General features: G+C 36.8%; 1 protein-coding gene across 4 annotated transcripts in view; it reads left to right on the top strand.

Moving 5' to 3' along the window:
- Positions 1 to 26,124, top strand: part of MTBP (MDM2 binding protein) — an 80,008-nt gene extending 53,884 nt beyond the window's left edge. For 2 of the 4 annotated variants that reach the window (XM_069081189.1, XM_069081192.1), the window contains exons 17-22: positions 11,898 to 11,993; positions 19,196 to 19,462; positions 22,376 to 22,625; positions 23,323 to 23,436; positions 24,439 to 24,504; positions 25,753 to 26,124. In XM_069081189.1, the coding sequence (XP_068937290.1) occupies positions 11,898 to 11,993; positions 19,196 to 19,462; positions 22,376 to 22,625; positions 23,323 to 23,436; positions 24,439 to 24,504; positions 25,753 to 25,791 (832 nt within the window). In that variant the 3' untranslated portion in view covers positions 25,792 to 26,124. The remainder of the gene's footprint in view (positions 1 to 11,897; positions 11,994 to 19,195; positions 19,463 to 22,375; positions 22,626 to 23,322; positions 23,437 to 24,438; positions 24,505 to 25,752) is intronic. The other 2 variants (XM_069081190.1, XM_069081191.1) reach the window with 2 other exon arrangements.
- The last annotated feature ends 530 nt before the right edge of the window (positions 26,125 to 26,654 follow it).

Here is a 26,654-nt window from a genome sequence, read left to right as displayed (position 1 = left end):
CTCCCCCTTCCAAAAAAAAAGCAAAAAAACCCCCCACCATACATAAATTACATATACAAATACATATCATACATAATGACTATGAATATTACACAGCATGACTAATTATTAATTTTTTTCCCAGGCTTTTGGGGGTAGGGAAGAAAGATTAATCCATACAAATAAGTTAAATAGATACAATTATAATTAGGATTTATTTAAGTGCTGAAAGGGTTTTCCTTTTGTTTGTTTTTTTTTCTGAGAGATAGGAAGGATTATAAGTCAAATATATCTAAAATTTTATGTACTTTGCTGAATTATCAGAGGATACTGAATATGGTACCTACTCTTATTAATGACTGGTTCATAATTTTGACTATTAGTTCTTGTACTGTATGTCTCCACTATATTATGTTTGATCCGTGGCTGTCTTAAAGTATGTCTAATTTGTTCATGGCTCTAATAAAATCAGAATATTGAAGTTCCATAGTTGTACATTTAGCTCTTCTCTTTGGAAGGCAATAATGGAAACAATATTAAACTAAACTCTTAACAGTCTCTCTGTATCCCAGTTTCCTCGTCTATAAAAGGGGCATAATAACTATACTACCTTTCTTCCATGATTGTTGTAAGGAAAACATTTTTATACCTTGAAAAGTCTTATAAAGGTAAACTCATTATTACTATACGGTTATTCTCCCACAGTCTCCATAGTTTTCTTGTCATTTATCATTTTTACTGTCATTTTGCCTGTTTCTCCTTTTTTCCTCATTCCAGCTTAGTGTTTCAAATCTGGTGGTGAATGTGTGGATAAAATGTCAGTAAGCTGTGAATAATAGAGCAAGGACTTCTCTTACAGAGTATAGGAACCTGGAAGATTATTTTTGGAGTACTTCAAGATTCATCGGATTCTTTGTTAAATTCTGGGTCCATGCTCTGTTCTTGGGGTGCTTGTGAAGGCTCATCTCATATCTTGCTAAGTAGTTATGAGATGGGACCAAAGTTATTTACTTTTAGAACCAAATATAATACTTTTTCAAATTTCAAGAGCTATAAGGCATAAGATGCTGTATAATCTTGATAGAGTGTGTGGATAGGTATTTTATATAATAGCTAAGAATTAGGACTGGGAATAAAATCCAAGTATTCCAGTTCCCAGACTAGTATTTTATGCTGTCATTACAGTCTTTGTTTTTGAAAACTGTCAGATGTTGTACTTTAAAATAAAAATGGGATCCATTTCAGGTTTTAAAATCAGAACATGTTTTGATTAAAATGTGAAGAGCTAGTCAAAATACAGCTATTAAAAAACTATGAAAAGCATAAACAGTATGATTCATATTTTTCTAACTTCTGCATCTTTCAAAGAAGGAAAGTTGCCTTTATGAAGAGCTTCAGAATATTTCTATATTTGCAAGCAAGTCTACACTACTCAGAATCATTGGTAGATAAAGCTACCAGCATTTTCTGTACAGGCTGCAGCCAAGTTTCCGTGCTAATAAAGTAATGGATTTTTTTCCTTTAATCCTCCATTATTGAAGCTTAGAAGAAGTGAGTTGCAAATAATTTGTCTGAGACCTTCCAGTTGTGTTCAAGATGAATATCGCCAGGCATACTCAGCAGGGGAAGGTGGCTTTTCTGATCTTCAGTATAATCATTCTTAGTCTTAAGCAGTTTCATATATATTGTATTTTAACCAGCAAACATTTATCAAGTGCCTATTCTGTGCCAGGCACTGATGATACCAAAGATCAAAGTGAAACAATCCCTACTTGCAACAAGCTTACATTCCAAAAGGGAAGGTGAGATGCACATACCAAGTTATACAGAAAACATAAAGCAGATACAAGGTAACTGGGGGTTTGGGGAAGGCAGTGAGAGGCAAGCTACTAGCATCTAGGAGAACCAGAAAAGGCCTTAATGAAGAACTTGGCACTTCAGCATAATCTTGAAGGAAATCCAAGGGTTCAAAACTTGGAGGTAAGGAGAGAGCAGGCATTCTAGGAATGGGATTGCACCAGTGCAGAGGTATGGAGATGGGAGATAGAGTGCCATGAGTGAAGGATGGCAAGGTCAGCATGACTGAATGATAGAGAATGTGTGGAAATGGAATTATTTGTAATAATTCTGTAAAGATAGAATGGGGCTGGTTTGTGAAAGTCTTTAAAGGATTAAACAGAGGAGGTTATATGATGCTAGAGGTTATAGCCCTATTATATCCCAGTGGAGCTTATTGGAGAAGAGAACGTTGGTGTGGTCAATGATAACAGCACTTGGAGAAAAATTACTTAGCCAGGTGACAAATGGATTTGAGTGGGGACAGACTTGAGGCGGGAAGGCAAACAGGTTATTACATTAAGTCTGGGCTAGAGAAGATGAGACCATGAACTAAGGTGATGACTGTGTGAAGTGGAAAGAGGATGATTTGTATTAGAGATATTGTGGAAATAAAAGTGACAAAATTGGGCAGCTGTATATATGAGGTTAATTAGAAGGAAGAGTTGAATATGACACTTGAAAATGCAGATCAAAGTCATGTAAAGGATGGTGGGGCTCTTGATAGAAATATGGAAGCTTTTGTAGGCCTAAAATACTACATAAAAGTGGATTGTTATCAGTATTAGTAGAAACCAAGAGAGCAGAAAGAGGACACTAGAAAGAGGATGTGTGCATCAAGAAACAGTATCATGGGATTGAAGTGCGCAGTCCCTTTCTTGCTGTAAACAATTACAATTTTAAAAATATTTTATGATGCCCATCTTACTGTTGATTTTCCCCCAGAAGCTCATTACCCATTTGTGTTTTAGACAGTATTTTGACAAAAAGTGTTTTCTACAAATTTCTTCGATACTGCAATACATTGGGAGGGCTCACTGAAGTGTACCTCCATGATACACATCTTAGACCCTTTATGCCTTAGTAGATGGTTTTCATGAGTTTCTGTAGCCAAAAAAAAAAATCATCTGGTGGTCTGAATTCTGGTGATGAGTCACTAGCTTGCTAAACTGGTCTTTGGATGGGAGTCAAAACAACTCATTACTTGATCTTTACTGGAAACCTTTCTAAATTCTGGAGTTGGAAAGAACCTGTCAGATCTTTCATTAGAGCCTACATTCACCTCCACCTTGTTGGAATTGGACTTTAGAGAATGTTCTGCTAAGTTAATACCTAATAAATGCTAATATCTTTATGGTTTTTTGACTAAATTATGTGACAGTTAACTGTGTGCAATAGAAGTAGGTGGTGTAGTGGATAGAGAACCAGACTAGGAGTCAGGAAGACCTGAGTTCAAATCTGGCATCAGACACTTACTGTAATACCCTGGGCAAGTCACTTAGCCCCCATTTGCCTTAGTTTCTCATCTGTAAAATGGGGTCACACTGGAAAAGAAATCGCAAACCACTCCAGTACCTTTTCTAAGAAAATCCCATGGACATGTAGAATCAGACATGCACAACTGAACAGCTAAACAACAACAAAGGGAAGTAAATTATTTTCTCAATGTAGCAGATTTTTTTTTGCTAGTACATCATTTAGAAAACCTTCCAGAGGATAATTAATGTTGTAGTACTTTTTGATCCTCTTGAAAGGCTTTATTTGAATTCATGATAAATCATGAATCAAATGGTGAATTTGAGAAAGGATTTACTAATAAACAAAAGTAGAAAACATTATTGTTTTTAGGTGGGTGGATATGAGAGAGAGAAAGTAAGTGCATGTAGTTTAGGGTCTTGAACATTATCTTTAGGCTACTCAAGTTCTGCCTGTTCTCTTTTTAAGATCACCTTCTGATTATTCAGAACAAATTGGTCTTAATCTAGTTAATAAACTTTGCTTGTATTGTTGTTTTGATTGACATAATCAGTAATGGTAAATAGAATGGCTCTGGGATTGAAGTTATATAAAAGTGTTTCTCATTAAAGGTCAGAAGTATTTTGCTTCACAAAGTTTGCACAGTAATATGAGTATGAATAGGGATTAAGGCAAATATTTTATGAATTTTTCTCAGTTAATCCATTTCCCTACTCCATCCTTGCCACTTTATCTGTGTACCTAGTGCTGTATATCATATAGAGTTTGCTTTTCAGTTTCTTATAGAATTTCTTTGGGAGGCAACATAGAAAGATGGAAGGAAGGATTAAGAACCTTTTATATTCCAGGTATTGTGCTAAGTGCTTTCCAAACATTTTCTCATTTGATCCTTAAACCCTGGGAGGTAGATGCTATTGTGATCTCCATTTTGGGAAAGGCGAGGTAGACAGAGGTTAAGTAACTTACTCACTGTCACACATCTAGTACATGTTTGAGGCTGGCTTTGAACTTAGTTCTTCCTGACTCCTGGCATAGCACTTTATCCACTTCACTACCTATCTGCCTAAGAACGGGAGAAAACAACACACAAAAGGGACCTGAAAAGGGGAGAGAAGATTGTACCAGGGTGGGGACATGGTTTTGAAATCTAGAGGAAGTCAGGAACAGGACCAGGAGAAGAATGAAAGTAGGTCAGCCTCGGGCCCTCCACAAAATGGAGGCTTCATTCAGGAGGAAGTCAGTGGTGGGAGAAGGTGGGCAGGCCTTGCAGAGGGATATATTCAAGGACTTTGAGTCAACAGAAACCTAAGTCCAAGATTCACCTCATACATTAGCTGTGTAATCATGGGTAAATCATATAACTTCTCTGAACTTGTTTCCTCATTTGTAAAGTGAGGGTGATTATATTTGGCAGTTACCTCAGTTTCTGTGGGAATCAAATGAGATAATTCTGGATTTTGAATACTTTATATATATATCAGATACTATTATCATCTGTTAGTGAATCTTTTGTTGGTAAGTGGTCTAGCATGGATGCTTTTAATTTTGAGAGTATGTAGCATTATGTATAGAAAAAAACCACATGGGGCAGCTAGGTGGTGCAGTGAATAAAGCACCAGCCCTGGAGTCTGGAGGACCTGAGTTCAAATCTGGCCTTAGACACTTAACACTTACTAGCTGTGTGACCTTGGGCAAGTCACTTAACCCCAATTGCCTTGCCTTCTCCCCTCCGAAAAAGGAAAAAAAAACACACAATGTGAGTATAATAGAGTCCTTGAGAGTTGAAAACTTGTAAAACAGAAAACTTAGATACCAAAAGATGTAGGAAAATTTCATTTGTTTGGAACCCTATTAATTAGACATTTGTATGAATCCTGGCCAGGCTGAAGTTTATTTTTGTCCAATAAACAAGGATTTCATAAGCAAATTAGTAATGTTAGCAATAAACTCATTTTTATAATACTTGAAGCTTGGAACAACTCTGGGTTTTTTTAGTTTCCTGTGGCACACTCTAGCTATTACTAAGGCTCCCAAAGGGTAAGAAACTTGCCCAGTGTCACATAGCGATCCTCACACTTCCCCCAGGGGTTTCTGCTCATAGGTTAGCTCTGTTCCACCCGAGGTAGAGAGAGGAGTTTTTGCCTTCCTCAGTAATCACAGCAAACTTTTCATCATTTACATGGCTCGATTTCATTGTTTGAATTGCAGCTTGTCCTTACAAATTGGTTAAAAGAGAAAAACTTCTTATCAACTTTGTATTGGCTATTCATTTATATAATTGTGTGTCCTTAAAAATTATTTTTTTTTAATTCAGTTTTTTCATAATTGAGTCTGATCTTACCCCTGGTCTGGTCATATGATTGTCGTCAATCTTCCAGACTCATTTAGTTGTAAATACTGGTCATTTATACTTTTTTTGTCAAAGAAAACTGCTCCCTGTTGTTAAGAATCTTTAAGTTTTTAAAATTTGAGATTATTTCTCTTGTTCATACTTTGTCAAAAATAAACTGGACAAGAAGTGTGCACCCTTGTGTACACTTCTGTCACCTTTTTACCTTTGGAGCTTTTGGGTTACTATGGGTTACAATTTCAAATGAATGATCCAGGATTGCAAAGGCAGGGTACATTTGTCAGCACTGAGATAGATTCTTTCTGTGCACAGGGTGTCTGTTTAGGTGCCATAAAGTGGTGACTTACTTTAGTGGAAATCTTAGCCAAACTTGCCTTTACTGTTACCACAAGGAAGGTTGAATATACTTTTTACGCTGTACCAAAACTAATTGTGATCCAGTCTGCCGGTTGTGTACTTCAACCTGTAAAATGACAATCAGCAGCAGCAAAGCTCAGAGCTAGTTAGAGCACCAAAGAGTGGAGGGAGTTCAGCCCTGTGTTTGAATCCTGCCTCTGGCATTGATTTATTGGAAGTTTGAGCCCATATTGTTTAACCACCTTTCTAAGCTTCATCTCCTGAGTAAAATGAGGATAGTATTTGTCATTTTCTACTTAATGGGGTGTTGTGAGGACCACGTCAGCTTTTATGTCATCAGAGTAGATTAGTTGCTTCCATTTAGTTGCTATCAATCACAAGTTAAATGATCTTCCATTTCTTGCCTCCACCAGTCCTTTATGTTTTTCCCTGGCTATGCAGTGTGTCCCTTCTAGCCAGTCAAAATTCCTGTTCTTCTTTATCCAGCCTTAGATAGAATAAAAAGCCTGGTTAATAATTGCTCATTACTAACATTTGTGTAGGACAACTAGACGATGAAGTGGATAGAGTGTCATATCTGGAGTTAGGAAGACCCGAATTCAAATCTAACCTTAGATACTAGCTATGTGATCCTGGACAAGTCACTTAAACTCCCTTTTACCTCAGTTTCCTCATCTTTAAAATGAGATGGAGAAGGAAATGGCAAACTACTCTAATATTTTTGCCAAGAGGACCCCAAAAGAGGATATAGTCAGACACAACTGAAACAATTGAGCTACAACAACAAACCATTTATATATCACTTTAAGATTTGCAAAGTACTTTATATGTATTCGCTTTTATATGTGTTAACTCATTTAATTCTCACAATCACCCTGTGAAATAGGCACTATTGCTATTATCCCCATTTTACAGGTGGGGAAACTGAGACAGATTAAATAACTTGTCCAGGATCACACTGCTACCAGTTGCCTAAGGCAGGATTTAAATGTAGGTCTTCCAGACTCCAAGTCCTGTGCTCTGTCTACCATGTTACCTAGCTTCTTATTTATAATAATTTACAGAGGTGGGAATAACTTAAAGACTAATCCATAGTATTTTGGAATGAGGAGTTTGTTAGCTCTAATGGATTTAAAATTGATGAACTGTTTTGGATATAACTTTTGAAAAGGCTTTTGTACCCTGAGCTGCCACCACCTTACCAGAAGAACAGAGGTCAGCAATTTGGGGTTCCATTTCTGAAAATCACTCAGTCTGTCACCCTCCTAAATAAGAGGTCACGAGTTTAGATTTCCGTGTTCTTATGTTAGTAAGAAATAGAAGCCATGGTGGAAAATCATACTTGTCTTCTTAGCTGCTTTCGTTTTTCTGTCCTAGGAAACACCTAATATCTACAAGGTGACAAGTGTACAAACATAAAGACATGTTTTTATAAAATGTTACATAGTTGTTTTTGTTCATTGTTGTTGTTTGTTCATTTCAGTTGTGTATGACTCTTCATGATCCCATTTGGGGTTTTCTTGGCAAAGATGCTGGAGTGGTTTGCTGTTTCCTTCTCCAGCTCATTTATAGATGAGTAATTGAGGCAAATAGGGTTAAGTGACTTACCCAGGGTCACACAACTAGTTAAGTGTTGGAGGCCAGATTTGAACTCAGGAAAAAGAGACTTCCTGGCTCTAGGCCTGGTGCTTTATCCACTTTATCAACTGGCTGCCTCTCTATGTTTTCTTGCCAAATGATCCTCCTCTATCTCCTTTGCTTGCTCATTTTCCTCATCTGTTCACTTATATGAATAGTAAATGGTCCTCAAGGTTCTTCTCAAAACTTCTCCATGATGATTTTTGAGCATTATCTCATAATGGGCTCAACCCAAGTGAAGTATACACATATATTTGCACATAAGTAGTAGAATTGAGGAGAGCAGCACAGTTGTACAGCATGCTTGTCACTCTAACCAACTTCTGCTGCACTTCTTGTGTTCAGTGCAGGCTGTGGTGGATGGTTAGGAATCCAGGCACCTTTCCAGGGAGATGGACAAGTAGGCAGTCCTTCCATACCTGTCTTAGCATGCTTCTGTCCTTATTCCCTGGCCATCACTACAGCAGCAGCAGCATGGTACACTTTATGCCTCCTGGCCCTCTGTACCTTCTATACTGTGGGAAACCCCAGGCTGCAACTGGGAAAGCTAGATCCTGCTTCTCCAGAATTGTGGACACTTTCGGGTCTTTACTCTTGGGGCGAAGTAGTTGGTATTTGTGCTTTACAACCCAGGACAGATTTGGCCTTACTACACAGAATCCTGGGGTGGGCATAAAGGCCCTCTTTGAGCCCAAGCAGCCTAACTTGCAAAATGTTTCTTGAGCACAAGAGCTTTTTTCTACCTGCCCAGGCTCCTATCTCCTACAAGACCAAGAGGGGTTTGGTTGGCCCGGGTGAAATGCATCATGGAGATCCCAAGCAGAGTAGGCACAGCATGAGCAACAGCAGTTAGTAAGAGGTGAGAGGTCATGGCAGGAGCTACCATCAGGAGCTTGGTTCTAAAGTGAGGGGGTGGGGTGGAACCAAGATGGTGGAGTAGAAACAGGAAATTACCTGAGCTCCCATACCAACCACCTCTAATACCTATAAACTATGACTCTAAACAAATTTTAGAGTGACAGAAACAAATCTCCTGCTGAAGGCTGCCTGGCAGGCCCACAGGAAGGGTCTGTCGCACCAAGCTGGGAACCTAGCGCAGTCCCATGTGAGCCACGCGGGCCTGTACTAGAGGTAGCCCCCAGCAGTGGCCCAGACTGGCCAGAGCACACCTCAGGAGAATGAATCAGTAGCAGCTGTGATGGTTTCCAGACTTCTTAACCCATAAACACCAAAGAGAAAGGAAAAGGTCAGTGGGGAACTCTTTTGGAACTGGGTGACAGAAGAGTGTGGTCCTGCCCCTGCCCCTGCCTCTGGGGCAAGAGGTGGTGGAGGCGCAGAGGCTTCATCTGCTGCTGCTTGACTGCCTCCAGAGCTCCTGGCCTGCCAAGGACCAAGTGACCTTTCAGATGATAATTGCTCTTGCTTTGACCTGCTTGGATCTGGGTCACTGTCTTGGGTGGTGGTCCTGGGGTGAGAAATACCAGTGTGCCAGAGCTTGTGGTGACTGTAGAGAGGGCGCCCTCCTCAGACTTCTGACAACATTTGCAAAAACCCCAGTGATTTGGGACACAGCTCTCTCCACTCTGGAAGCAGAGTTCTACCATAGTAAAGGGCTCAAAAGTCAAGTAATTGGCTGGCAAGATGAGCAAGCAGAGGAAGCGCAATAGGACCATAGGATCCTTTTGTGGGGACAAAAAGGATCAAAGCATGGAATGGGAGGAAGACAACAAGGTTAAAACTCCTGTATAAAAAGCTTCCAAGAAAAATATGAATTGGTTACAGGCCATGGAGGAGCTCAAGAAGGATTTTGAAAATCAGGTAAGAGAAGTGGAGGAAAAATTGGTAAGAGAAATGAGAATGATGCAAGAAAATCATGAAAAGCGAGTCAACAGCCAGCTAAAGGAGGCCCAAAAATACACTGAAGAAAATAACCCCTTAAAGTAGACAGGCAAAGAAGTCTACCTTAATCTGTAACTGCTGTCAAGACTATCACTCTAACCTCCAACCCACTGGAGAACTTGGAAATGAATTAAGAAGGCCATCTGTTAGGAAATCAGTGTCTGTCATATTGTCTTCTGTCTGGCTGCTGCCCCCTTCTTCCTACCTGGAACAGCCTTTTCCAGACTTGAAACTTTACTTTCAGAGACCACTGCCCTTGGTCTCTATCCTACCACCCCCAACACCAGGAAACATGAATTCACTTTTTGAATTTCAAGAGAACTCTTTATGTAATTGGTGGATGATATGGAAAAATGAGTATTGATATTTAGTAATAACTACAGCCAATGATCAGCTTCTTCCATTTGGATGTACATATTGCTGGGAGGTAATCTAATTCATCTCTGGTAGCCATTCAAACCTAGAATCAAAATAAACTAAACTTAGAACCAAACTTTAGCTTGCATTAGGAGATGGGTTTTATACTTCATTATCAGTCCTTTGGGATAGCAACTGGTCATTGTAAAGATCAAAGTTCTATCTTTCAAATGTTTGTCTTTACAGCATTTTTGTCATCCTAAAAATCGTCCTTCTCATGGTGTAGAATGAGACATTTTCTGACATTTTAAGGTGGGGAGAGGGGTTTGTTTTGCTTGAGTATGCATATTTGTTTCAAAGATTTTATTTTTTTGTTTTTTTTTTCCTGAAGAGAAGGGAAGGAAGAAAGAAGAAAAAGTAGATTTTTGTTCATTGAAAAAAAAATTAAAATTATATTGGTATCACAAAATGTTAAAACAAGATTTTCAGAAATAATGATGCATATTCAATCATTTTCTCACTAAAATTATAATTTTAGTAAGACCAGGAAGACATTTTATACTATTAAATTAAATAAAAATATTTTTAAAATAGTGTTTATTTAGTCTTTATCACATACTTTTTAATGTACATTTTTGTTTCATAATATAGAAAATAGTATGATTGTGTGTGTTTATACATACACACATGTGTTTTATATATATTATGTATATATATATATATATATGGCAGCTAGGTGGTGTGGATAGAATACTGGACCTAGAATCAGGAAAATCTGAATTAAGTCCAGCCTTAGACACTAGCTGCATGACCCTGGGTAAGTCACTTAACCTTGTTTGCCTCAGTTTCCTCATCTGCAAAATGAGCTGAAGAAGGAAATGGCAAACCACTTCAATATTTTTGCCAAGAACCCTCTTCCCCCCAAAAAATAAAGGGGTGACTACGAAGAGTCAAATACGACTAAAATAACAAAAACATCTATAATTTGTAAATATAAATGATCAAAATTTTTTTTAATGCTGGGGATGTGCAAAAAAAAAGATATGGAGACCACTGTTCTATACTATGACTAAATTAGACTATACACTATCCTTACCTGTCCAGTGTCTTCCCATTAGTTTTTTACTTTGGAATGCCCTTCTCAGTCCCATCCCTCTCTGTTGGAATTCTATCCATTCTTTAAAATTCAGCTCAAATACCACCTTTTCTGTGAAAATTTCCTTTGTCTCCATCCTTATCCTAATCCCCTAATGATGATTTGCCTTTAATACCTTATGTAGCACTGAGTTTATACCTCTCTCACATACTTTCATTCTTTTGTTTTATAATTGTGCATTATGTTATATTTGTGTATTTGTATTGTAATCTTCTCTCTGAAGAACTTTGGAATGGATTGCGTAATATGGGATACACTGGCAGAGAACTGCCTAGCGTGACATGCTTTCATCAAAAAAGGTGCTGTGCTCTATCAACAAAGCAGAATTGAAGTAACTAAAGAAATGTGAGATGGCACAAACTTAAGAATCTACCTCAAATGTTCACGTGTCCTATTTGTGCCCGATCTGTAGTAGAATATTCCGAGCTTGATGGGTTTGATCAGACACAGTCAGACACATTGTAACTTGACTTTAACATAGGGAAGTCATTTTGGTCTTTGAGACTGAAGGACAACAACCAACATACTTCTCATTTGTTTCTATTATAATTGTGTTGTATCTCCTACATCACACACTTAAATGTTTATTAAATTGAGTTTGCATTAGCTATCTATTTTTCCCCCTCCTTGTATTGAAGGGGCAAAAAATGTGGGGAAAAGACAATGGATCACAGAATATGATCTTACCTTTTTCTCATGTCTTCTGGGTTTGTATCCCAAGTGGCTATCAGTTAAAGAAAAAGTAAAAGGAAAATCTCAATATTTAGCATCATTTCTTGTTTTATTTATTTATTTAGCATGCATCACACATTTTAAATATTAAAAGGATCTTTTTTTTTTTTGTTTTAGTGAAAATACTTTTCTTCTGACACCAGAACTTACACCTGGGAAAGTACAAGGCTTACCTTTTGAAAAAGCTTCTGTGTGTCACTATCATGGAATTGAGTAAGTTTTTAAAAATAATTTTATGTATATCATATGAATTACAAAATATTTTTTCTTCATTTGTTCCTATAGTATTATTGAGTTGGACTCTTTTAGGTGAATGACTTTAATACATGGGTATGGATTCAGACACAGAACCAAAGAATAAAAATCTTTAAAAAGAGAGAAACTAATCAGTGAACTCAGAGTTGACTGAATCCCATGAATGTTTTACAATTTGTACCATGTCTACTAAATTTGGATCTGAATTGAACAAATTTCATTTCATATATCTTTCAGAGTTAAGCATTTCTTTTAATCATTAAGCAGTTAAACATTATTTAAAAGGTACTTTAAGGAAAATAACTTTTTTTTCTGTGATGATGTGCCTCTAGTTTTAAGACATATGCTTGTCTTGAGTCATAATAATGGTGAGAGAATAATTATATAACAGAAGCTAGATTCTGTTGTTAACGGATAAAATAAACATTGTTCTTATGTAGCATTAATTGGACAATCAGAATAAAATTCATTAGAGTTTACTTGCTTGTAGTTGGGGTGTCCACTATGTTCTAATTTTCATAAATTCTCCATTTGGAAAGGAAATTTAAATGAGAAAAATTAAGTTAGCTATGTATGTAAAATAGCTGTTATTGAAATTCTCTGTAGTTGAAATTTTTTCTAGAACTTGACAGTTCGTAGTTTAAGATGATATTTCATAATTCTAAACTGAAGCATCATTTTAATTTCAGTTTTTATATAAGTGCTAATAAAAAAATGGTTTGTTTCTTGTGTGTGTGTGTGTGTGTGTGTGTGTGTTTGTGTGTGTTTGGCCATAGCCTCTAAATTATATCTTAGTCAGGAATTTGTAGGGAGCAAGTGAAGCAATTTATAGTAAGTAACCAGTTAGCTTATTTCAGGACTTCAGGGATCAGTGAGGTCACTGGTGTTGAATAAAGCCTCTACCAAAAAAAATGCAGCCCCACTGTGCCTTAGTAAATTGTTTCATGAAGTGCTGTGATAAAGAATTTCATTTCAGGTGATCAGCCTTTCCCTATTTAATGGTTTTGTAACCTGAATTATCCCTGACTTTTCATTGTCCCTCACCATTGCCATCTGCAAGCATTTGTAGAATTCTGCCTGTTCTGTCTCCTGTCTCTTTCATTCATCTCCTTACATTGCTACCCCATTAGTTTAGGTTCTAACCAGCACCCCTCACTTGGACTACTGCAGTAACCTCCTAATTGTTATTCCTGCTATCAGTATGTCTTTTTAATCTATTTTCTATATAGCTGCCAAAATCATCTTCCTGAGATAAAATGCAGACTCCTCAGTTTAACATTGAGTTAATGTTCTTCACAGTCTGTCTCTAGTCTACCCTTTCTAGACTTACTTTACATTACTCCCCTTCAGGTGCTTTGCTCTAACCAAATTGACCAGCTTCATATTCCCAGAATCTAACATGCCTCTATGCATTTGCACAGACTATCCTGAATGCCTGGAATGAGCCTTCATTCTTAACCCCCATTCTTAAAATTTTAGCTTCCTTCAAAGCCCAGCTTAAGAGGCCTCTGACATGAGGCCTTTCCTCATCTGATGCCATATCTAATAGCCTTTTCTTAGTCTCTATATTTCTTCACCTCTCTTTAATTTTTGGCAGTGTTAACTACCACCTTCTCTTAAATATCCTCTTAGGTTTTTGTGATATTGGTCTCTCCTGGTTTTCTTCCAACCTTCCTGACCTTGGTCTTCTTTGCTTTATCGTTGTCCATGTGTCACTCCCATGTTGATGGGTGTATGTCAGTTATATTATAATCTCTCCAGACAACTTTCAGATCTTTATATCCAAATCATTCTCTCTTCTCAACTCCAGTTGTCCATTGTCTACTGCCTATTGTATATCTTTAAGAGAGTATCTCATAGGTGTTTCATGTTTGGCATCTTTGCAGTAGAATTTTTTATTTTTCTCCAAAATTCTTCCTACTTCTAAAGTCCCTGCTGCTAAGGACTCTGCCATCCTTCTAGTTACCTAGGTTTGCAACCTTAGAGTCATCCTGGACTATAGACCATCTCTTTTTACCTTGTCTCCAGCTTTGTTACCACACAAAGTGCTGCTATAAATAGTTTAGTGTATAGGGAGTATTTATTTGGACCTCCTTGGCTCTAGCAGTGGAATCTTTGGGTTAAAGGCTATGAAGATTTTAGTCATTTTAATTGCATTATTCCAAATTACTTTATAGAATGGTTGCACCAGTTCATAGCTCTACTAACAGTGAATTAGTGTGCTCATCTCTTTCTCCACGGCTCTTTCATTTACTGTTCCCACTCTTTCTACTTTTGTTTCTTATTTTAGGTAGGCTTAATGACTTAGATGACAGATAGGCACTTTAACCACCCAAAATATGTAGACCTTTAGAATTTCTTCCTAACATAATGGTATTCTGGAAGGATTTTTTTTTTTTTAATTTCTTCCTATTCTCTGGTAGGTGACTATCTTAGAGTTAAAGCATAGCATATTTTATTTTATCCCTTCAGTTTTTACTCAGTGTTTATGTTCTAAACCCATTTCTTATATAAATTAAAATTTTGAGTTTTGTTTCAAATGGATTTTTAATTTTTTTCTTTTTATTGATAAATTTAATCCATTCATATTTTTTTCCTGTTACCTCCTAATATGGATGTGAATTGGGGATTGTTAACCTGGTGTTTATGGACTTGATTTTAAAACATATTTTGATAACTTTTTCAGGTATAATTGGTTGCTTTTATACTCCTATATGTTTTTGTTTTATGCCTTTAAAGCATTATTCTGAGAGGGGGTCCATAGGCTTCACCAGATTGACACAGAAATGAATCCCTGATGTAGGTAGATAAGTGAGTGAATAGGGGTGAATGGATAAGTAAATGGAGGGATGAAAGATAGATAGATAGATACATAGATAGATAGATGATAGATACATAGACAGACAGATAAATAAATGATAGATATAGATAGACATAGATATAGATAGATAGATGATAGATACATAGATAGATACATAAATACATAGATGATAGATACATAGATATACATAGATGATAGATATGTAGATAGATAGGTAGATAGTTACATAGATAGACAAACAGATAGACAGACAGACAGATGGATAGATACATAGATAGACAGATACATAGATAGATGCAGTGAAACAGAGAGGATTAGAATAGAATCAATTCAAATAAGAGAGCAATGACTTAAAAGTGGAGATAAATGTGTGTATGTGTATATGTATCCATCCTTATTCTTGGGTTTACTTTCATTGTTATTCTTTCTTTCTCTTACTCCCTTTATCTCTACAGCTAGTTCTTATCTGTTAATTTGACTATTGTCTTTCCTAGCTCAGATAAAAGAATGTTACTTAATTTTCCTGCCCCATGTGATAAGGAAAGGGGGTCCTACCCAATGATATTAATTTGCCAGTTCCACTTTCCAAAAAGTGTGGTTTCCTTCCACTCCTTTATTTATACCTTCTTATATGACTCTCGAATCTATTCCCAGGAAAGCTAGCTATAGTTATCTGTGGAAACTGAGAAGTGTTCCATAATTTTAATATAGGTGTTCTAATTCTGTTCTTTATATTTTCCCTCATCTTTTATATCCCTTTTGATAGCCTCATTTTGAGCCTATGAATCTATATCTAATATTCTCTCATCTTCACTTCTTCTCTCCTATTGGGAGTGATACATATGACTCAGTCAAAGCTGTTCTTCTGAAGTGTCTAAATTCCTCCAGCAGAGTTCATTGAATACTATTCTCTTATCACCTCCCTGAGAAATCAGCTTCACAATGCTAACAGATTATTCCCCCACTGCAGGGCATATCCAGTTTCCAGTCCTCTCTCTTTACTCTGTTTCTCAGTGTTCTCTCCCTAATTTCGTATACCTAAAGGCAGAGGGAAAAAGTGAAAGTCTCTTATTCTCACCTGCCAAGATTCCTTTTTTTTTATATTATCCTAACACCTAATCATGTGTTAATAAGGGGATGAAATTCTACCCTCCTCTCCCAAAACCCCTGTTATCTTGATTAAGTCCCCATGGAATTTGTAAGATTTTTATTTTCTCCTTACTATTTCAGGTTCTCTTTGATGTTGTAATTCTTCTTGGTAATTTAAACTTGGATTTTTTTTTCTGTTGATATATGGTGGATTTTCTTAATCTGAACTTTACTATTTGCTTCCAGTGTTTCTGGGAAGTTCTTTATTATTTCTTGGAAAATGTTCTTTTAGCTGTTCCCTTACGTGATGTTTTTCTCAAAGTCCTTATAAACTTCAGATTATCTCTTTGCATTCTGTCTTCAAATTCAGGATTCTTATTTTGTAGAGCTCTCATGTATTCTTCCAATCTTGTTGATCATTATTTTGCTTGATTATTTTTCCTTCTGCCTTTACATTTTTGCTTTTTAATTTTTTTTTGTTTTCTTTATTAATCTGTCGACAAGTGCTGATTTCTTCCTTCAGCATTTTAATTTCTGGCCTCTTTCATTTCCTTCATCATTTTTAAAATCAATTTTCTGAACCATTCCAGAACTTTCTTGACTTATTCTATTATTATTTCCGAAGTCCTTGTAGAATTTTCTGTGTCATCTTCACCTTTCCCAGAAGTTTTTATATGTTCTTTCTTTTGTTAGGAAGTACTCCTCTAATTATTGAACCTTTGCTTATTTCTCTTTCTTAGTCAACTTTTGTCTGTCTCAGTTAATCTGCTGAATTTTCTTTATTGTCCTCAATAACAATGTGTTTACAAATTCCCTTTAGAAAGCTCTTTGCTATGTGTTTTTCCCCCAGCCCTTGCCGCTAATTCTCTGTTCTTTCAGACCATCAGAATTGAAGGAGGGAGGGTAAGGATAGACATTTGTAATTCTGCTGGAGGGACACTCCAAGTAGCCATTATTATAGTAAGGGCTGATTGTCTGTATTTATTAGTTCTGCTCTTCTGGGTTCTGGCTTTCTTCAATTAAGTGTATCTTCCTGGCTGGGCAGGGAAGAAGGATTGGGCTGGGGGGTGGGGGGGGGGGTGGGGGAGAATTGGGGAAATTCTCCCATGACATTACTGAAGAGGAGTGTTTCAAAAAGGCCTTGCAGTTAAATTTTTTCTCCACCTTTCTCTTTTTGACTGTGTGTTTCCACTTATGCCATATTAATTAATTTAATCAGGAGTGAGTTTCTAATTTCCTCTCTCATCTGATTTCTTGTTCTCCAGGTTCTTCTACAGTCACCACCACCCCCTTTTTCCTTGAACCTGGAGCTGGTCTGATTAATGATCATAAATTCACCCTGGTTGACCCAAAATACTATTAGGGGCCCAGAAGGTGGAGACTGGGAATGTGAGAACTTCTTGTGGGAACTCTTAAGGATAGTACCTTCCTTCTCTTGATAGTCTCCAACTTTTCCTGTAGTTATCTTGTTTGTACGGGGTTGTCTTTAATGTTGTCTGCCCAATTAGGTTATGAGTTCCTTGAGAACAGAGACTGTCTTTTGCTTTTTTCCCCCCAGCACTTAGCACAATGCCTGACACATAGTAGGTGTTTGATAAATACTTCTTGACTCACTGACTGACTAGATCAATGAATTGTAAAGTTGATCTTCATTCTTTTTTCCTTCCACCCAAGAAATACTTTTTGGAAGGTTACCTTCTAATAAGAAAGGGTGAGCCCTCTGAATTTTGACTCTCTTTAGTTGTATTTTTTTTAAGGTCAGAAGAGCCATCCTTGGGAAAACAGTCATTCTGCCATTTTTTCAAGATTCCCTGATGAACAAAATTTGTTTGCTTTATTTATGATTTTAAATATTTTCAGTAATTTCTTATCTTAGCCTCTCTGTTACAACCTGAAATTCTAATTTTAATATAAAAAATTCACCTTGATTATTTTACTTTCCCTCTGTATCTTTTCTACCTCCACTATGTCTTCCTTCAAATATAATAGCCAGATGTACAGATAGTACAGATGTACATGACCATTAATTTAGATTTAAATAAATTTTAAAAATCCAAGGATATTTTTCATTTTGTTTCTAGTGTTCTGCATGATAATACTTCAAATTTTGTCAGTCATTTCAATTCTTGCAGCCCATTGGGCCAATGATGAATGAAAACAAGTCTATGATTTTTCTTAGTTCCCCTCGATTGGTCAACAGTTGATGGTAGGTTGGCATTTATTAAATGCCTACTATGTGCTGGGCACTGCTAAATGCTGGGAATACAAACAAAGCTAAATAAATAGCACAGTGCCCTTGATCACAGAAGTATAATTTAAGCTTTCCCCCTAAATATATGACCTTTCATTTTCCTGTGATAGAATTTGCCTGCTGCCTTTCCTGACAACACAGTTTCATACAATTTTCCTGCAGTTTACCTCTAGACTGCTGGTTAGTTTCCATACCTCAAGTCCCTCCTTTCTCCACTCCATCCTCCACTCAGCTGTCATATTGATTTTCCTAAAGCACAGGTTTACTCCTCCTCCTGTTTCCATCCCTGTTTAGTAAACTCCAGGTACTCTCTCTTACCTTCAGGATGAAATTTAAAAATACAACTTGGCCACTTCTTACCTTTCCATCTTCTTACTTCTTACCCCTCTCCTTGCTGACCCTTGAACATGAAACTCTATCTCTTTACATTGAGCATTTTCACTTGCTGTCTCCTATTCCTGAAATAGGCTTTTTCATCTTTCCCTTGTAGCTTCCCTTGCTTCCTTCACATCTCAGCTGAAGTCTCACTTTTCCCATTCATCCTTCAACCTAATGCCTTCCCTCTGAGACTACTCCTGATTTATCCTGTATATATCTGACTTGTAGATAGTGGTTCTCATGTTGTCTTCCTCATTAAACTGTGAGCTCCAGGGACTTTCCCCCCTTCTTTCCCTTGTTTTTGTATCCCTAATGCTTGGCACAATGCCTGGCATAGAGTAGGCACTTAATTCCACTTGACTTGATTTGACATTTTACTACCAAGATATTTTAATGTCATCTATACCCTTAGAGAATTAATTCATTGAGTACTGTTCATTGTTCGGTACTGTTTACTCAAAATGTTATTAATAAACTTATCCCAAATCATTCCTGAAGAATTAACTGTTTTGAGACTTACTTTATTTGTTCTTTGTTTTCTAATTTGGAAAAAGGATAAGAAATCTTCTTTTGTACTTATTCATACAAGCTTTAGTTTTAACACTCTTTCCTCATTTCTAGATACTGTCTCGATGACCGAAAAGCCTTAGAAAGGGATGGAGGATTTTCTGAACTTCAGTCTCGTCTCATTCGTTATGAAACTCAGACTACGTGTACAAAAGAGTGTTTCCCTGTACCCTGTGTCTTGAGCCCTCTTCCATCCCCTGCAGTTTTGTCAGAGCCTGGGAGTGTCCCAGATGGAGAAGCTTTACAGAGTGAACTAAGAACTGAAGTATCCAGACTGAAGCGGAGATCAAAAGATACGGATTGCTTTTATCCCACAAAGAGGTAATGTGCTGCATGGAGGGAGAAAAAAAAACACTGGCAGAAAGTTTCTCTCTAGTGCAAATGAAACTTTTTCATCTCTTGCTGTATTTTTAAAAGATGCTTTCTTAGGTATATGCAAATGTCTTTAATCCCTTTGTTGTAGCAGTATTTTTTTATTGCTAATAATAGATATGCATAGGTTTCAGGTTAAATATCAGAAAGAAGTAATTCTATGTTTTTCTCGAAGTGAGAAACTTATATAACTTGCTAGATCTATGAATCACAAAATCAAATGTGTACATGCATAGTAATATAATTTTAATATCTAAAAATCATAAAATCAAGGTTGCTGAAATGTATAATGTAAATTCTGCCAAATTTTTGTCTTTTACTTTTTAGACCTTCATAACCCACAGAGTCCATTTTTTGAATGATTAAAACTAGAAGAATGAAATGAATTCTATATAGTCATATAAGTCATACAGTTAATCTTCAAACAAGCCATACTGTAGCAAGTAGAGGGAGAGTTTGTGTATGATCTTTTTTGTTTTCAGATGATCCTGCACTCAGTGTAGCCTCTGAAACTAAGATGTAACAAAGTATGTATCTGTTGCTTGTGTTTATTTTGGCCTAACCACACCAAGAAAACCCAGATTCTCCATCGGCCAGCACCATTCATATATGGAACCAACAGTTACAGCAAATGGAGAAGTTTTGACTACTGTGGATAAGTTCACTTACCTTGGCAGTTTAATTTCCAGGGATATACACATATGATGAGGTTGACACATGGATTGCCAGAGCTATTATATATGTGAGAAGCCCCAAAGAAAAGTGTGGGAGAGAAGTATTAGACTGCCTACCAAACTCAAGGTCTACAGAGCTGTTGTGCTGACCTTACTGTTATATGCCTGTGAAACCTGGACATTATACCAGTGCTATGCCAGGAAAACTGAATCACTCCCATTTAAATTATTTTAGGAAGACAGGAAGGTTCTGAACATTACCTGGCAAGATAAGCTATTGGACACTGAGGTCATTTCTTGAATTAAACTGCCAAACATTCAAACTCTATTGTAGAGAGCGCAACTCTGATGGACTGGCCATGTTGTTCTAATGCCAACCATACATTTGCCTAGAAGATTATTTTATGGAGAACTCACACAAGGCAAGGACTCACATGGTGACCAATAAAAGCAATACAAGGACACTCTAAAGATCTCTCTAAAGAACTTTGAAATTGATTTGACATGGGAGACAGTGTACCCCTGTCAGAGCTCAAAAGAAGCATGAGCTATGCAAGTTTAGAGACATCTCCACTACAAATGTTCACATGGACTATTTGTGTCCGACCTGTGGTAGAGCTTTACAACCTCGTATTGGTCTGATCAGCCACAATCAGACACACTCCAATGTAGTTATGTCATTTTGGTCTTCAAGAATGAAGCACAGCAACCAACTAGCTATAGAAATAGATAAAGCTTTTTCCTGGAAGGTTTTAGTGAAGTCCTTGAGTACTTTTTTTTTTTTTAAAGCAATTGGGGTTAAGTAACTTGCTCAAGGTTACATGGCCAGTTATTTCTGGGTGTGGTGCTAAGTATCTGAGCCCGGATTTGATCCCCAGGTCATCCTGACACTGGAGCCAGTGCTCTTACTCACTGGCCGCCCCTAAGCAATTGGGGTTAAGTAACTTGCTCAAGGTTACACAGCCAGGTGTTTCTGGGTGGGTGCTAAGTGTCTGACCCCCAGATTCGATCCCCAGGTCATCCCAACACAGGGGCCAGTGCTCTTACTCGATGTGCTACCTGGCCGCCCCAGTCCTTGAGTACTTTTAAACTTGAGTGGATTTAGTTGTATAAATGGGAATACATAAATGGTAAATCTATTAAACTTTAGGAGATGAAGTTTGTGTCAGACTCTGGAAAATTAAAAATGGCTATCAGGTCTGCTTTTGCCAGAAAAATTGAAGCCTATATTAGCTATGAGGAGAAAACTCCCTAATCATTACAAAAAAAAATAAACAATTACATGTACCTTCTAGCTTAATAACAGCTTAAGTTGTTAAAGTTGGGAAAAATACTTAAGGGCTCTTGCAAAAGGGGGAATTTTAATTCAGTCAAAGACAACTTACAAAAATATTAGAAAGATTAAGAAGCAATAAAAATTACACAACTACACTTGTTTGTGTTAATATTGTAGTAGTGCTACTTACTTAACAACAATATTTTATAAGGTACATTATATTCCTTGAATACTAATATCTATATGAAACACTTCCTTTCATAAAGTTAAATTAATAGAAATAATTTTCTAATAGTGATTATCTGGACCAAAGTGAAATAGGAAGTAGTTGGACTTTAATTAGTAGGTCGAAGTTAAAAGGAAATAGACTTTGATTCCTCGTAAGGAATGACATTCTAACATTAGCACTATATGAAAATTGCATGGGCTGCCTCATGGGTATAGTGAGTTTCCTATCAATGTTATCGTTTAAGCCGAGTTTAGGTTACCAGCTTAACAAGAAAGTCATAGAAGAAATTCATGCTCTAGGAAAGAGTGGGACTGAGATGATTTTTGAGATCCCATCCCACTGTGGTATTCTACAACGTGTGGGCTTTATTCTAAAGCTGAGCAAGCATACATAGTGCTAGGACCTAGTAAAGCTCAGTCTTTGCTGTTGCTTGTCTGTCCTGTCAGAAGAAGCACCAGCTTAGAGTGTTGTTTCTAAACACCGTTCGTTTAAAAAAATCAAATGATCAATCTAACTGTGCTATTTTGATTACTTATTGGTGGAATTAAAAAGGAATCATTTTCCCGTTTCCTCTTTTGGGGCTTCTGAATATGAGAGAACATGTTTATAATACCATTAATAGAAAATGGATGTCATAGGAAATTCATAATTAGTTAATTTATGTTTCTGATTTTTTTTCCCAGTAGGTTAATAAAATCTGAAAGTTCTGATTCTCTTCTTTCGCAAGCAAGTGGTAGTAGTGGACTTCATACAATGACTACTACAAGGTCACGCCCACATCGGTCCTCATCTGTAACTTGTCCGTCTATACAGATTCCCAGCTCTGAAGTTCGAAAAGTCACTTCAAAAGCAGGTGTAGTAGGTCAGAGAAATGTACAAGAATCTGACCCAAAAAGGCAAGCTAAGGAATCAAGGTCACAGAAACATACCCGGGTAAAGATTTCTTTTTATTTAGTTATAACAGTAATTGGGAAAATTATATTCTGTTCTTAATACTAAAGAAAAAAATGCAGAACTTTATGGAGGTAATATAGCAGTTCAAGGCACAGATTTCAGTTCTGAATTCATAGCTATCATGTCCTGCTAACTAATATAATCACATGAAGCATATTTGCTTATCTACTTCATGTATAATTTTCAATGATCTTTAGAATTGAATATGTGTGTGTGTGTGTGTGTGTGTGTGTAGAGAGAGAGAGCTAGATATAATTATAGATTTGTATACATCTGGATGAATGTCTATATATAAACACCTATGTAGTTGTATGTATACAGGCCCATCCATATATTGTATAAAATAGTAATATGAAATGACTTCTAGGTGGTATAACTCCAGGCCTGGAGTCTGATCTTCCAGAGTTTCGGTTCGCCATCAGACACTTACTAGCTATGTGACTCCGGGCAAGTCACTTAACCCTGTTTGCCTCAATTCCTTATGTGTAAAATGAACTGGAGAAGGAAATGGCAAACCACTTCAGTATCTTTTCTAAGGAAACCCCCAGTGGGGTAACAAAGAGTTGGACATGACTGAGATGACTAAACAGCAATAATAATATAAAATAGCAACCTGGAAAAAGTTTTGCTTATACATTATTTCAGAAATGTAGTCATGCATTGTATTCTCTTCAAGATGCTGAAAGAAGTAGTTACTAAAACGCTAAAGAAACACAGCATTTCTGAGGACCATGACTGTTTTTCAGCTTGCAGCCAGCGTCTTTTTGAGATATCCAAATTCTATCTAAAGGTAAAATGTCTTTTCTTCTATGATCAGAGTTGTAGTTCTCATTCTTAGATTCACATGGGACTTAAATAATGTTTAAAAGAAGTGGCAAAAATATAGCCAGCTTTTAGAACCTCGACAGTGGGAATCAGGAGTAACAAGAATTAATCAGTGTGGGTCCTCTTTTTCTTCGTATACGTTCCAATGTCGTTTCTATTTAGACAGTGACATTTATTGAGTGCCTGCTGTGTGCCAAGTCCTTTGCGAAGTGCTGGGAATGCAAAGAGAGGCAAAAGACAGTCCCTGTTCTCAGAGGGCTCACGTAATTATCAGCCTTTGTCTTGAGTCAGAATCTGAATCTGAATGCAAAGTGATGAGTGCCAAGTTCTGAGGATGCAGATAGAAAAGCAGAGAGTCCTTGCCCTCAAAGAGCTTCTATTCTTGTGGGAGAATGACCGGCAGTTTGGGGGGTGAGATACATCAGCCCACCCATCCAGGAACACGGTAGAGTTACTGTGCTCACAGTTTGACTTGATGAAATATAGATAGATGTGAGTTAGAAGAGAAGTGACTAAATAGCAGTTTGTAAGAAAAGCTTCCTAGGGAATTTTAGATGACTACAACCCTAAGAGAACCCTACCAATTCCGAGGGTCTGATGGCCTTATAGTATTTTATGGTTGCTGTAGACTGCTTCATTCAAACTATAATTAAAAGACAGCATTATAATTGAGGAACTCCGAATTAGGAAAGATATGAGTTTAAATCTCAAGTGCATGATACTTGTTAAAATGGGTCAATAAAAATAACCTCTCACTTTAAATGTCTGCCCCTAAATTGTGCTAAAATAGAAACTGATTAATATAGTCTTCACAAGTGTAACAGGTAATCCAATTTATAAGCTGATGAGACTGGACAATCTTTTTCTTGTTTTCTGATACTCCCTTCATTAATCACCATACAAAGAAGATATAATAGCCTGATTAACCTCATGTGAGCATTATTTGACACTATTATGTTACATTTAGGATCTGAAAACTTCAAGAGGTCTGTTTGAAGAAATGAAGAAAACAGCAAATAGCAATGCTAAACAGGTACATCACCTATTCAGAGCAAGTGATCTCTCATTTTAGAACATCTAGTTGTTTTAATGGTTTCAGGAAAGTTCAGGGTTCCAAGCTTCAGTACTAGGAAACAAGAAAGACAGCAGAAACCTGGAAGAGTTAGCAGACAGAGAGTAAAACCAGGTAGCTTCATCAAAGGGAAATTAAGTTAAAGAAGGGGCAATCTGGGATGGTGAAAATAGGTCAAGTCCATTTGGGCTGATGGAAGGGGGCACAGAAGCCTGTCAAGGCTGATGAGTTCTTGGCAGGGTTCTTATCTGGATCAGGCAGGACCAATTATGGGGGGTATGGGGGGAGTGAGGAGTGTAGACCTGATACACAATGCTGGTGAATGCCCAGGGAATCAAGAACTGGGTGCTGTTCAAACCCCTTTCTTTCCACTGTCCCTTTCCAGCTTGGCTCAAAGATATGTACCTTTAAGATTGACTTTCTTTAATTACTACATATTTAGGGATGTTAACTGTATACTTTAAAAATTTTATATAGATAGATAGATAGATAGATAGATAGACATATCTATATCTACAGTATCTATCTATCTATCTATATATATATATATATTCATATCCCCACCCTTAGGAAAAGGCACTCTTTTATGGCAAACCTGTGTTTAGCTGGTCTTGGAATCTCCTGAGGTCTTTACACTAGTCCAAAGTCATGTATGCATTAGAGATTCAGTTAGCACTTTTGGAATGAATTTTGATGTGTTCCATTTGATTCTATTAGGGCACTTTCTTTGTGAAGACTGTGACATATCCTGACTAAGTCATTTGCCCAAAAATGGTATTTAAGAGGTTGCTAACAGTTAATGAGGCTGTTTGCTTAAAGATGTATAAATTCCAGGTTAAAGAGTACAAGTAATATTTTCAATCCATTCTGATATTCTGTTCTCCATCTGGATTTGCTTCTTTTGAAATGAGCTGTCTGAAACACATGGGGGAAGGTAAAAAAGGAATTTTCTTTCTTCTCATTCAATAATACTATGCTCTGCAGTAAAAGTCCTATAACAATGGTTCTTCAGTTAGAATAGAAAATATTACTGCATCTCTAAGATAAGGTAGATCTAGCATTCTTTATTATAAAATATCCAATATGCCCTTTTGAAATGTGGACAGTAAAGTAGAATGTAATTTTTCAACATGATTTTCTCAAAGATTAGATTCTCTCTGTTTCATATTGACATATTACCAGAATAATTTAATTTTTCTTTTTCCACAGGTGATTGAATGGGTGTTAGAGAAGACGAACAAGAAATAACAAGAGTTTGAGCAGATTATTATGGGAAGTTGTTTGACATTCTTCTATCTCACTTACATCCCAAATTTCAGACTTGGCTCAGAAATGTATTCAGTTTAAGAAGATTATTTTTATTTCATTATTAACTTCCTTTTATCACTACAGATTTAGGAATGTTAGCTGTGTACTTTTAAAATTTTATATATATATATATATATATATATATATATATATACTGTTTTTCAGTGTTTTAAGTAACAAGAGTAAATATTTTATGCTTGTATAGTTATTATTTACAGTTATTTCAAAAGTACAATAAACAAAACAATTTTCTTTTCCATTTTTGGGGTAGAATCTTTGTATTATTTGACCAGCTTAAATTACAGACTTCTGGGTGCAGTTTTGTTACTTGGCCTTCCTCCATCTCAGCCCCCAAATATAAATGACCTAACATTAAAACTAGATGGTGTTCCCAGAGTTCTTTTGTACATTTTATTCTAACAAATACTGCCTCACCTCATTTTTGGTGACCTGGAAGCAGTAAGTTTATAAGTTGGGGGAAGGGGAAAAAGCTGTGAAAAGAAGCAACAGTTGAAATAAATTTGTCCCACAAGTAGTCTTTCAGGCTTTGTAGCTTGCCTAAGTGGGGCCATTATTCCCCTTCCGCATGGCCACCTCCCAAGACCCAGTGATAAGAGATCTCCCCCCCGACTCAATTTTTCTCTTCACCTTATCTTGCTGCCTGGAATTCTGCCATTGAGGTATTTTTTTTTTATTTGATAAACTTCTTACATTTTAAAATTCAAATGCTTCTAAGCAAAGGTCTAGGATTCATTTTTACCTTAGTGTGAATTAGTTTAATTCATACTTTTTTCCCAACATCT

Source organism: Petaurus breviceps, unplaced genomic scaffold, assembly GCF_028583685.1.
Source record: "Petaurus breviceps papuanus isolate PSGF00001 unplaced genomic scaffold, PetGlider_PUasm1.0 98, whole genome shotgun sequence".
NCBI classification, from domain to species: domain Eukaryota; kingdom Metazoa; phylum Chordata; class Mammalia; order Diprotodontia; family Petauridae; genus Petaurus; species Petaurus breviceps.
Note: the sequence above shows the minus strand (reverse complement) of the source record. Positions and strands in the feature narration are given on the sequence as shown.